This window comes from Denticeps clupeoides, chromosome 12 (assembly GCF_900700375.1).
Source record: "Denticeps clupeoides chromosome 12, fDenClu1.1, whole genome shotgun sequence".
Lineage (NCBI taxonomy): Eukaryota > Metazoa > Chordata > Actinopteri > Clupeiformes > Denticipitidae > Denticeps > Denticeps clupeoides.
In genome coordinates, this window is record NC_041718.1 from 1,815,746 (window position 1) to 1,830,026 (window position 14,281).

Consider the following 14,281-nt stretch of genomic DNA (forward strand, 5'->3'; position numbering starts at 1 on the left):
GATTCTGCCAGTCTGGCCACTTTATTCGACCCCCCCCCCCCCCCCCCTTTAGAAACACTCGGCCACACTATGCCATGCCACCAGGAGTTGTTTACGTCCCGTCTTCACTTTCTAGCCACAGGACCAGCGTTTGGTGTCCAGATTTTTGGGGGGATTGGTGGATTAAATGTTTCCTTTACGGAACTGAACAGAACAGACATTCTGTGGCGTGTATTGCAGAACATTATGTGACCTGGTAATGTGATCGATAAAGTTTTTATGCGACACTTTTTAAGTTCACATATCTTTTTTTTTCTTTTCACAATTCCTATTTTCTACTTGTGCAATTTTAGGGTCCATGAAAACACACCTAATTTGTGTCCATCATATTAACACCATGACGATCCTGGACTTGCAGTCTGCTCTGCTCTGGGGCTATAAAACTCTCTTTAGATTTATATCGTGGAAATTAGGATGTGTGCTTTTTTTCTCAAAGTGTGGCTAACCGCCATCTCACTCGGCATGTGGCAGGAATCCAGAATTACAATCAGCCCCGCCCTTATGACACAATCCCCAAAAAGAGACACTAAAAGTGTTCAAACTGAACTTAAGGAAGAGAACCAAACAAGCTACCGCTCCACTTTCCCAAAGGTCAGACCTCCTAGCGCTGGACTCACCACTACAAATTACATTGTCCTGGACAATGTCCCCTGCTCCAGCACACAGCCATATTCAGCACTTCATGCCTATAATAGACCAAAATCATTCAAGTTCGTATTCTTTTTAAACAGCTATCAAGCAAGCTTCATTGCCAGGAGGCTCATGTTCGTCAAATCAAAAGATTCACAGCATCCAATTTTTGATTTGTTATGTATAATTTCATACAACTGGAAAAGATTCAATATACAAAAAAATACTTTTTTGAACTCATGCAGCCATTTTGTTTTATGTTGGTGGATTATTTGGATGCTGATTGTTATTATTTAAACCTCTCACTCACTGTCCTTAACCAGAGAATACTAATCTAAATACTAAAACTAGGGTCACTACCGCCAGAACCCATCCTGGAACACTGGGGACAGGGTGGGGACTGACCCAGGCAGACCCAGACACACACTCACACACGCGTAAAATTGTATTGATCCAAGCAAGCAGTTCTTCCTGTGTCTGTGTCTTATATCATGACACAGGACACCAGGCACCTAATAATATCATCATCAGTAAGAAATTTCTTGTTTATTTAATAAATACAATTAAATATCAGTTGAAAAAGAGTAAGCTGCTGCGATTGGTGTGAAAGATACCGTACATATATCAACATGTCAGCATATGCACAGGGGCAGTGGTGGCCTAGCAGGTAAGCAAGCAGACTCATAATCCTGATCTGTCGAGGTGCCACTGTGGTCCCTTTGATCAAGGTACCACCCCAACTGCTCATTAAAATGTGTGCTGTATTTGCTGTGCTTCATAATGACAATCACTTCATGTTCAATTTCAGATATGTTTCAATGCGACTCCAAAGGTTAATAGTGACATTTTGGGGTAAAAGATTTAAAGCTGAGGGGGCAGGTGGGGATATAAGAATCAGGTAATTTATTATAAAGTGTTAAGTAGCCTGGTGGCTTTTTGTACAGTAACTGTCCCAGGAACAGCTGGTAGAGTTCTTATTATCAGGTTATTACCAGGCAAACCAGAAAACTCTGTTTTCTACAAATAAGGACCCACAAAACAAAATTTCTCAAATCTGCAGGCATTCATGCGAATCAGTCCCAAATGATCAGAATCAGGAAATTGCTTATGCTACAACTGCACAGAGGGGAAGACATACAGTGCACATATAATGTATTAACAAGACATACAACAAGTGCACAGAGAGACCGAGAGACAGACATCCATCAAATTATGGAAAACATCCTGAAAACGAAGGTGATTAGTTGTCACATGTGACACAGTGAACAGTGGCTAAACTTGAAGTATAATTGAAGTAATCTGTCACACCTAATATTTTAGCATCGACATACAGTAAATAAACCAAACAAACCTGCTGTAACCTGTTTATTTACATTACGTCAATGATAAAATAGAGTTCATGTTTTCTTATTGCAGAAGTTTAAAAAATAGTAGTTTGCTCTTTTAAACTAAGATGTCTAATTTATGCTTATGAGTAAATTGTTTTTTTTTTTTACTTTACTATAAGGCTACTGACAGCAGGCTTGTTTGGTTTATTCACATTACGGCAATGCTAAAATATTAGGTGTGACAGATGTTTAGCCAGCGTTCACTTTTTAAGTGCAGTGCACACAGTGAAATGTGTCCTCTGCTTTTATACCATCACCCTCAGTGAGCAGTGGGCAGCCATGACAGGCAATCTTCCGATAACGGGTCCGGATCCTTTCCCACTAGGCCACCACTGCCACTCATCAATTCTTTAATCCGCTGTGGGTCTGAGCTTCTATTACTTTTAGTTCGTATCAACTCAGCCACATGACATCTGATTGGTCATAAAGTTGTCTGGAGCAGCTATCAGGCTTTTTCATGTTCGGAATTTGCGTCCCTCATTGGAACCTTGCAAAAGCCTGAAAGAGCTCACAGTACTATGCGTGTGTTTGTGTAGTCTGGGTCTCACGTTACCTTGTGGTATTATTTCACCAGGAGGTTTCAAACAAACCTTTTGTTTATGCTCCAGAAGAGAATGTGGGTTTGCTAATCCCACCTCAGATCCATCAGAAGTTTGCAGCTTTTGTCTTCAGAAGTAAAGTGACTCAATACATCAAACCATGCCGACCAAATACATTTGCAGTGTTTTTTTTTTTTTTTTTATTTGTTACCAGTTGTGAAGTGTATGAGTGTACTTAAAAATGAAATAAAAAATGTTGTGTAACATAAGTATTACTATATATAAGGATAATTAGGAACATTAAAAAGTTGACAATATCAATCTGAATATTTCACGTTTTGCTGGCAGCATGCACAACGTCTATGTTTGATGTCTTGCATATTAGGAGCTTTTAATGCTGATGCTGTTTATTAAAACAGGTACACAGTTCAAGTGCTTCATCATTGTGCTACTGAATAATGAATTGAAAAAAAATGTGATTGTGCAGATCGATAGTCTCTCTAACTGTGCTTCTCAGCGCCTCTCTCACTCTCCCTTTCTCTCCTGCAGTCAAAATGACCAAATCGGAACAGCGGGACACCCAGTGATCCACATCCACCTGGAGCAGAACGGACAACTGCACAAACCTCTCTCGTAAGAACCGACTCCCTTTCTGCACTCTAGCTGTCCCGAACTGTCATTTCTCAAATGAAACCCTCAGGTTCCCCCTTAGCCGTTATTCCTCTTCACCTTTTAAAAGAGGCATTCCCAACTTTGGGGCAAATATATCCTCTAAATTACTAACAGTAGCCTTGTCTCTGGTGTGGTGCCCATTTCTATGCAGATGACTGTCAGGTATACTTTCCCCTTAAATGTAACAAGCGGTGCTCGATCCAACCTCTCCTCGACTGTCTGACTGATGTCAAGAGGTGGATGGCCTTAAATTTCGTGGACCTAAATGAGAGTAAGACAGAATGTATGCTTTTTGGTAGTGGTGACCCCCGTATTGACCTTGCTTCCCTAGCCCCTTGTGGAAAATCACTGATTACAAACCTTGGTGTTAAAATGGACTCAACTCTGAAAATGGATGCACAGGTTAACAATATTGCAATATTCACTGGTAACAGTGAATCAGGGTTTTATTACATTGCGTCTTGACTTCTGTAATTCATGGCTTTTTGGGATCAGCCAGACATCTCTCGCTCGCCTTCAATTAGTACATAATGCATCAGTTTTCTCACTGGTACAAACAGTCACTACACTGGTTCCCCGAGTCCTGTTTAAACCCGGAGTCCGGTTTAAAAATATTTTATTGTTTTTTTTAAATGACTGAATGGCTCGGCTCCAGCCTATTTATCAGACTTACTCAATTCTTACACTCCACCCCATATTGTCTGTCCCTTGGTCACATTACAAACACAGAGGTGACAGAGCCTTTGCAGTGGCTGCCCCACGTCTATGGAATGACCTACCAATCACTGTCAGACAGCCGCCGTCAATCACTTAGTTTAAAAACTCACTTTTACTCCCTGGCTTTAAACCCAGTGTGACATGGTTCTTATGCAGTGTTTTATATGGTTTCTTATGCAGTCCTTTCTTAACTCTTTTAATACGTTGTCTTAAATATTCTCTGTTTTATGTTTTATTGTATTCTGTTTTCTTTTGTTCTTTATTTTAATGAACTTTTTGTCCATGTCTGTCCTGTTCCTCGTAATTTAACTTATTTTTCTAATGTACAGCACTTTGGTCAGCTCAGTTGAAGTACTTTATAAATAAATATGGTATGGTATTTATGAATAAAACCCACATAAAACAGTAAATACAGTCATGATATCTAGATGCCACGCTCTATGATCAGCGTGAGTGGTACGGTTGTTCTTCACCGTCACCGTGACGTCACTACAAACATCCACAACAACATACATCCACCAATAACTCACACAGAATTACCAATCCACCTAGTGTACAAGCCTTTGGACTGCAGGAGGAAACCGGAGAACCCAGAGGAACCCGGAGAGCATGTAAACTCTGCTCACACAGGTCACAAACTCACAACCTTGGAGCCGTGAGACCATATCACTAACCACCGTAGGATATTTCTTTTAAAAAATTGTCGTACAGCACATACACATCACTTCACTTTCACTTCAGCAGGGATCAGTGCAGGTATCAGGACCACAGACAGCGCCCCTTTATCAGTAACTGTTTAATTAATTCATCCATTAATTAATTAATACATGTATTGTTGAGTGTATATGGGTTGAATAAAAAAATCCCAAAGGGGGGTTCCAGAACTCCAGGTAAAGTGGATATGCCACCATTCTGTGGGCCGGCGGTGTTGGCAGATCTGACCATTGTCTCGCCACACACTGTGTACACTGTCAGCTACTAAACGGCTGCTACAGTAAAAAAAAACACCAGGGATCAGGTTCCGGCTTTCATGCCAGTCAAGGCTCTTTGGTCTAACGAATTACGTCATCCATGCAGTTTGAACACAGACTCAGAATAATTGCTAGAATAATTCATGTTTACTTTACTTTTTGTGGCACCATCTCAAAAAAAGAGAGAAAACAGCTTTTTTTTGGTCAGGAAGTGAAATTATTTATGGCTCTTTCATCGCTCTCAGGAGAGCATAACGTGGGTGTAGTGTATGAGTTGGCCTTGTGCTGTATTAGTGTATGTGTCATTGTCAGAGTGCTAACGACATTGCATTACATTATTGTCTTATGTAATAAAGCGATTAAAATGTAAATGGAGGGCTCCGGGGAGTTGACTGTGAATTCATCCGTCTTGCTGGTCAACCGATCAATAGCTGCTGGAGGGGGCAGAAGGGGCCAGAGTGAGATCGATCAGTTGACAAGGGTGGGGCTGCAGGTTCTTTCCTTTCATTCTTTTTGTTTTTCAGGATTCTTCAGTTCAGACATTCTTTGCAGAAACCGTCCCCTGTTTTTAAACTGCAGGCTCAGTGGGTGCGGCCTTCTGTCTTTGCCAGTGGGGTCATAAAAATAGTCTCTCCAGAAGCAGAGCTTCTCTTTTTCCCTCTTTTTTCCCATCATCCTTTCCCTCGGCTGGACTCACCATCCCTGTGAGAGCATGAAGAGCAGATGCTGGAGGGTGGATGTCAGTGGCGTGGGGATGGGGAGCCACAGCTCTGTTGTCTCACTTTGCCGTTGTTCTCGCAGGAGCTCAGACCTGGACATGAATGGGAAGGCCGGAGGAAGAGCCCCGGTCAACAGCACCAACGGCGGCAACACCAACGGCAACAACGTCGCCATGGTATCCGAGCCGCCTACTGAGTCGCAGCCCAACGTGCGGGTCAGTACTGCTGTCGCTTTCTGTGCTGGGGGATCATGGTAAACCAAACTCTACAATTACAGCAGTAGAAAAGGGAGAAGTGTTCATATCAGCCACAACATTAAACTACTTACTGGTGAAGTGAATAAGACTGATTATCTTATATATATATAGGGCATTGGGTATATTGCACATTGAACTGTCAGTTATTGACATTGATGTATTGGATGTAGGAAAAAGGTGTCAAGAGTTGAATATTCTGATCGTTTCAGTTGAATCATATCATCTCTAGAATGATAGCAGCTCTCCTCCTTCCTCTGCTTTCTTTATCCATCACAGTGTCATTCACTTCACCATTTACATTTACAGCATTTATCAGACACCCTTATCCGGAGTGACTTACCATCAGTAGTTACAGGGACAGTCACCCCCTGGAGAAACTCAGGGTTAAGTGTCTTGCTCAGAGACACGATTTGTGGGATTTGAACCTGGGTCTTCTGGTTCATAGGCGAGTGTGTTACCCACTAGGCTACTACAACCCTTCACCAGTCTGTGTTGTGCTTGAAAGCAAAAAACTGAAATGCTCTATATTAAAATAATTGGTGGTTTGCTGGCGAGGTGAAAATAGAAATCTGGCGCTGGGTTTGGTGGTGGATGATGTTTTGCTGCTTCTGAGTTTGTTGAATGTCAGTTTTGCCATCTTGACAGATACACTCATGAGGACAACTTGACCTAATGTCAAACCCCACTTACTCACCACCTTGCTGGAGCCAACTACAAATTCTACAAGTTCTTAAAATCTGAATAAAAAGAACAGTAAAAGACTTTTACATGGGCCTGTATTCTATTCACAACAGAACACAGATAACATAACCAATGCTTAAACTGAGAAATTTCACATTTTATGCACAAAATTAGCTCATTTTTTAATTTGATGCTTGCTGCAGGTCTCAAAATAGTTGGGACAGGGGCGTGTTTGGTGTAGCAGCTCCTCTTCTTTTACAAAAAGACACCTGGGCATTGAGGTTATGTGTTTCTGGAGTTTTGGTGTTGGAATTTGGTCCCCTTCTTGGCTGATAGAGGTTCTGGAAAGCTTGGGACTGCAGGCAGGCCAGTTCAGCACCTGGACAGCCCTGCTGCTGTAATAGCTGTAATCTGCGATTATGTCCTGCTGATATACACAAGTCTGGAGGGGAGCATATGTTGCGCTCTGTTTGTACCCCTTTCAGCATTCATAGTTCCTTCCAAAAACCAGCAAGCAGCCCATATCATACACATATGCACCTCTATACATCAGAGATGTTGGATTTTGAACTGAACACTGAGAATGTGCTGGAAGGTCTCCCTCCTCTTTAGCCCAGAGGACATGGCATCTGATGATAGAACACTTTCCTTCTTTGAAACAGTCTTGGCCCACATGACACAATGGCACTTCTGGAGCTTTGGATGGCATCTGCGGCTGGCCTGGTGGATTGTTTTTGGCGGCAGTGGTTTCTGGAAGTATTCCTGGGCCCATTCAGTAATGTCATTGACACAATCACGCCAAAGTGTGATGCAGTGTCACCTGAGGGCCTGAAGACCTCGGGAATCCAATAAAGGTCTCTAAAGATGATATTTGCAAAGCCTTTGCAATTTGATGTTGAGGAACATTGTTTCAAAAGCATTAGACGGATTAGAGAGACTCTGCTCATCTTTACTTCTGAGAGATCATGTCATAATCATGTTCCAGGCCTGATATCAGCTCACTTCATTAGTTGCTAGATGTTCTCCCAGCTGAATCTTTTTAAACTTTGCCACCGTAGCAGACATCAAATTTGAAGGGATCTTATTTAGAGGATAAAGGTGTACAATTTAGCATTTTTGAACATTTGCTGTGTTATCTGTGTTCTGTTGAATCATGTGATTTGAAATTTTAGGAAAATGTGAATGTGAAAGTGATTTATTGTCACTTGTGACAGACCACAGCAAAGCAAAGGTCATACTTATTGTTCTGAATACTTCCCATCTCAGGGTGTACGCACTCCCAAGAGAGCCGCCACGTTTGGGAAGCGCTCCAACTCCATGCGGCGGAATCCAAAAGCTGAAGTCACCAGGCAGGGGTGGCTCCACAAGCAGGTACCGTCCCCGTAACTCAGATTTTATTGCCTCGGTGTGACTGGCTTGAGCAAACACACCATCCTCTTGCACAAATAACACGTCACTTACCGGTCATAACATAACTCTGGGATCTTTACCTGAATTCACCCATAGGCCAGCAGTGGGGTGAAGCAGTGGAACAAGCGCTGGTTCGTGCTGACCGATCACTGTCTCTTTTACTACAAAGGTAAGTTGTACCTGTTGTATGCAGGTTCATGACATACTGGCTCATAGCAGACGTAGCAAATTAGTAATGTTGTATACAGGCATTGCAACAATGTGACCATTTAATTAAAATGTTCATGGTTATGGAGGGTTATGGAGGGCTATGAGTGCAAAAATTTAAAGGATAAGTGCATCAATCAGTCTAGCCTGATCTTGTAGAGATGATTGGTTTGGTCTGAAGCTGTTTCCTTTCCGACATGATGATACCATACATGGGTGATTTTCCAGCAGAGCTGGTAAGCTACATTGCAGGATAAGTAGACTACATGAAAGCAGGGGATCCTAAACCTGAATATGTAGCTGGTAAAGTGGAGGAATTTATTGAGGTCGCTGGAGTTATTTCAGTTCTTTCTGACCAATATCTTGAAAGGTTGCATCATGTTGAAAAAGACACAAGTTCGATCAGCATTAGTCCTGCCCTCTTGGATGTGTAAGTCCGACAAAAGTAATTCATGATGTGCTGAATGTGCGAGATGGATGCAGAATACATGTTTTTACCATTTGCCTTACAGTTGCCCTTAAACATTTACTTAATAACATATTGTAATTTTTCCAGTTTTTTCCTATTTCCATCTATTATTATTATTATTTATTAGCCCATTTGCTATTATTATTATTATTAGCTTTTTTGTTGTCCATCAAGTATTTATTCTTGTTTTAAGGTATTTATTCTTGCTTTTGTGTTAGTGTTCTGTGTTGAATATTCTTATGTTGTATATTCTTGCTGTATACAAAATGCCTTTTTTGGGACAAAAACAAGGGCCGCAATAATTAGCATAGGGTGTGGCTGGGCTGATAGAATAGGTGCAGCAGAGTATCGGACTTTTCTGAGACATCATGTGGACATTTTGTTCAATCTATGTCCAGTAATTGTGTGGTAACTCTACTTATCAGGCCTGACTCAGCCTTACAGTGTTAAGCAACATGATGAAATGGATTTATGAATCCTTTCACTGGAATATTTTGCATTTGCTCTTGTTAGTGTAGCAAATCATTTTCTGGTTCTCGTGATAAAGTGAGGTCTTAGACTGTCATATGAATTGTGACATATATGTGGAGATTCCTGAGGAATAGCAGTTCAACGTCAGAACCACAGCATTGTGCAACACGTGTAATTACAGTACACACTGGTGTACTGTAATGTTAGTCATGCCTGTAAATATTCTGTTCGGGTCTGTGTGTGAGCTGCTGTGGTGTGAAAACTGTTGTGTAGTGGCACTTATCCATCTGAAGTGTTGCTTTTTGCAATCTTGAAGGCAGTAAACACGTGTATTGCCAATATTCTGGGATAGAATTTATACTAATTTATCTATTGTGACTGTCTTGGTGTCTTTTCAGCATATATCTTACTTTTATAAAATACTCTAGGTATATATATAGTACTAATGCATGCAATAATATCATGAATAATTAAATCTATTTATAAGTAAATAGTTCATTTTTGGTCATAACATGTGTTGACAGGCATTATTTGACACTACACAAAAAATACAAATGCAATCAAATCAATTTTCTTGTTGATCTTTGACATGTCCAAGACTCTAATTACCACCACTGTCTCATCCCCCTACTGTTTATTATATGGAAAATAATTATTGTTTAATTGTTTTCTTTTAAGTAAAAAAAAGTGATTCAAATTATTAAATTGGCATTTAATAGGTTAAACCCTGAAAATTATTGACTGATCATTTTATAAAGGGCTGATTAAGGCATTTTTGCTTTTTATGTACACAAAGAGTTCAAGAGGGTGCAAAATGCAGAGTATGGATGACATCTAAGAGTAAAAAACACTGAATTGCAAAAGAGCATTTCCTAAAGAAATTCATGCTAGAAGACAGATCAACAAATACATTTTTTTTTTTAAATTTTACAGTTGTTTTTAACAACTGTAAAAGGGTACAGTTTGTTAATTGCATTAATAAAGACAAAAATACACACATATAGGCTACCAGTACATATGAATAAAGGAAGCCTCCTTATGTCCACATGTTTCACAGTGGGGATCGACATTCGGATAAATACCAGATCATTTAAGTTTAGACACGTGGAACCTAAGCACAACCTTAAATTGTAGAAGCCCATATAAGGATTTTTTTTCTTATTCAGCATTGTATACAGCAATGAATACAAAATAATATTAATAGAAACAACAATGAATGGAGATACAGAGTCAGTTCAGGTATATTCTCCAGTGTGACGCAGGGAACTTCCATAAAAACCACACCTGCTGATGTGACGTATTGATCAGTCCAGCAGAGATGAATGCAACATGTAGCTACAACGGGTTTAATGTTCCTTCCTTCTCATTCGCATTTTGAATGGCTTTTGTTGACCATTTACCAAGGAGCTTAAGGACAAGGTTTACAAGCTTTTTACATTTTTACAAGCTTACTTTGTGTCTAGGATGCTCTTTATCCCTGTCAATGATTAACTCACTACCAACAAAAACGAGTTGCAGAACTGTAGCTAATAACAGGAAATCTCAATCATGTCATCATTAAAACCGGAGTGATTGCTTAGAATGTTTTACAGCATTTTTCAGACGTCCTTGTCCAGAGCGCCTTACAATCAGTAGTGACAGGGACAACCCCCCTGGACACACTCAGGGTTAAGTGTCTGGCTCAGGGACACAATGGTAGTAAGTGGGGTTTGAACCTGGGACTTAATGGTCTTCTGGTTCGTAGGCAAGTGGCTTCCCACTAGTCTCGTACCAGCATCTGACCAGGCCACACATTCCTAGTGCTCTTCAGACAGAAGAACATATGCATCTATTTAAAGTGCTGAACCTCAGTATGAAGTGACTTTTTTTCTGCTTCAGCTTGGCTTGGCTGGATTTGATGAGGATATAATGTGAAGTAATAATTCAGAATTGGTACACTTCCTGCGTACTTTTTCCCTGTTAATCAGCTCGGATTGCTGAACCCCCCCGCTCTGCACGGTGTAGATTCATGTCATGGTCTATCGACCCTTGTTCAGCCTTTCTGATGATTATCAGCCCCACTGTGAGCGCAGTCAGTTGTGTGAAGCTAAGCTTTGCAGGGCAGTGTGGGCTCTGTTGGCCACCCATTCAGTCAACCAACAGCGACAAAAAAACCTTTAATCTCTTCACCCCCCCTTCTATTGTTCAAAAGAATTATGCCTCAATTGCGTGCATTCAGAGATTCAACAGAACACTTTCTGGCAAACCAGAATGTGTTGTGTGCCGGCTGAGAGGTTTGTTAATAATTCATTGCTAATAAATAATAATGTGATTGTGGTCGGTATTGCTACCAGCTAAGGGCTTTAATTCCAGCTTATTTCATATAACAAGCCTATTTGCTGTACCTAAAACTTAATAACTTGTTCAGCTGTATGATATTCTTTATACAAGGGCGTTAACTAACCTTGAACGAATTGGTTCTGTGTTGCTTTCCAAAACTTCTGTAGTCTTAGCAGAAGAATGTGGCCTTCAGAACCCCGGTTTAAATTGGCTTGGGGGTGTAACCTTTCACCTTTTCGTGCATGAGCATGTGATGACCTCTCACCGTGGAACGCTGTCAGGTCAAACAGAGCCACATCCCGTGACCCAGGGGTTGGGTGCTCTACGTGCGCGTGTAACAGGCGTGTGAGCGGGCGCATGTGCACGGCGCAGTGTGTGTGTGGACAGCCTGGGAACGTGTCTGGCTGCTCCGTCAGAAATCCATATGGTTTACCTCTTTAGTCCCTCACTACTGAGCGGCTGAGTATGTAAGTACGCTGCCTGAATTTAAGAAAGTTAATAGACTTTGTTAAGTCTATCCCATTGGATAATTCCTGCATGGATGATTATATTCCAGCTGGTAAGAAGTTATTTAACCCAAACTGATGAGTAGCTTCTCATTTCTTTAACCACCATGTCGGAAAACACATCCAGTATTCAGTATGCATCAGACAAAGGAGGCTGAAATTAGGATAGTCGGATGAAAGGTCGGACTGTCTACAAGACTGTCCATCCAGAAAATGAATGCCACTCTCGAAAGACAGAAATAATGTGAGATTGCAGAAGGGGTGGTAGTAGCCTAGTGGGTAACATGAACTAGAAGACCCAGGTTCAAATCCCACTTCCTACCATCGTGTCCCTGAGCAAGACATTTAACCCTGACTGTCTCCAGGGGGGGACTGTCCCTGTAACTACTGATTGTAAGTCGCTCTGGATAAGGGCGTCTGATAAATGCAGCAAATGTAAATGTAAATGTAAATCGAACCAATGCCAATATTAGAGTGCATGACTTTTTATTTCGTTGACAGGAAGTATGTATCTATGGCTCGTGTCTGTCCTGTTCCTGGAGGTTCCCTTCAGCCCATCCAACAAGCCCCTTAGAATGAATGTCATTCCCGATTCATCCATTTAAATCCATTTTGTCTCAGTTTTATTGGTCACAGCCCTGTATGTTCCTACAATGGACATATTTGATTAGGCCAATTTGTGAATCCATAGAACTCTGCTTAGAGTCACATGATTTTCCATTTGGGAGTTTTGAACCCGATTTTAACTTCCATTGAGAAGATCTGACTTCAGCTATTTTGTCTTCCAGACAACATGCAACACACACTGTCATTTTAGATTCTGTTTAGTCTCAATGAGACGTCTTCCAAATGCTGACGAGCTGGTCCTGTAAACGATACAACAGCAGACGTCCCAGCGCTGGCAGCTAGTGACCGCATCACCGCGTCACGAGAGAGCGTCCGGGAGCTGTTTTAACAGCTGTGCTCTGGACGGCCGGAGTCAGGTGCTGGACGCAGCGTCCACCGTTCACCTCTGATCCGCACTTGCTGCTTTCATCTCCTCAGGCATGGTTTTGCAATAAACCTTGAGCGGCTTCATATGGCACGATAATCTCCAAAACGCATGTTCAGGCCAGAGGCAGGGACATGTTTTACTCCCAGGTTCCTTACTCTCATCTTTCCACGTTAAAAACTTCACTCAGATTACATCATGGGATACAAAGTGACCTCCAGTTTCTGCTGAACCCAAATATATCCTCATATTATTGACATCATATAAAAGATACAAAGGACAAATCTGTTTATTCATATTAATAAATTGCTTCTGATCTCTGCAACATTGTGGTATAAATAAAAAAACTATCTGTGTAAACAAAATATAGTTTTGACACGATGGCTTTTTTGATGGAACAATCTAGGACTAATTTACACATTAATCACTGCCTTTTCCATTAAAGAAATGCACGTAAACTCTGCATGTATGCGGTGAAACAGTCAACGCACCTGGAGATACCCTTTACTTGCACTTCGATATCAGCTGATTGTATAACGTAGAAAATAGTTTTTTGTTAATTTAGGTTGAATATGTGCAAGGACGTATAAAACATGATATTGTGTTATATTACATGTTATAAAACCACACCCATTTACACACACACACACAGGTATAAGCCCCAGGTTAGAGTGAGATAAAGTGCAATAAACGTACATTTTATGACTGTGTTTTTTTGGTCATGTGTGTTGGTTGTTGCTGTTTACTGTCACCTGCTTGTGCGTGTTGGGGACACCGGCCGGGCTGCGCAGGTGCAGCTGGGCGTGAGGCCAGGATTCCAGTAAGATCGACTCACAAGCGTTGATAGTGATCTCCTCTCGTAGCGTACTGCACAAACACAGGCCAGCACACGCCCTCCCCTGTCTCTCTCTTTATCTCTCTCTCTCTCTCTCTCTGTAAGGGTTGAGGAGAGGGAGAGGCTGTACTCGCCGCAGCAGCACTGGAGGGGAGCACGGTCGCTGGAGCCTGGCAGCTCCGCTTCTGTTAGTCTGAAATTTTCATGACCTGCTGCATTATTTAGCCTCGCCGGCTTCTTTTTTTAAACTCGGAACAGGTTCGGCCCGCGCTGTGCGTGAGCTTCGCCGCACGGCTCTGGACGTAAAGGGATGTTTTTGATGGGAATGACCGGCAGCTTCTGTGGAGTTTACCTTTTCTGATATTAAGATGTCTGGCTCCAGGTCATCCAGGCCTCTGCTCATATTTCTGAGTTAATATTTTTCATTTTGCAGGTTGGAAACATCTCCATTTGTTCTCTT

The 14,281-nt window shown here is 41.5% G+C and overlaps 1 protein-coding gene across 12 annotated transcripts in view; it reads left to right on the forward strand.

The window, feature by feature from the left end:
• Positions 1-14,281, forward strand: part of plekha6 (pleckstrin homology domain containing, family A member 6) — a 71,489-nt gene that overhangs the window by 34,724 nt on the left and 22,484 nt on the right. For 11 of the 12 annotated variants that reach the window (XM_028997698.1, XM_028997699.1, XM_028997693.1 and 8 more), the window contains 4 exons: positions 3,146-3,229; positions 5,758-5,890; positions 7,880-7,984; positions 8,120-8,192. In XM_028997698.1, the coding sequence (XP_028853531.1) occupies positions 5,774-5,890; positions 7,880-7,984; positions 8,120-8,192 (295 nt within the window). In that variant the 5' untranslated portion in view covers positions 3,146-3,229; positions 5,758-5,773. Of the gene's footprint in view, positions 1-3,145; positions 3,230-5,757; positions 5,891-7,879; positions 7,985-8,119; positions 8,193-13,938; positions 14,255-14,281 lie in introns of those variants that run through there. The other variant, XM_028997703.1, reaches the window with a different exon arrangement.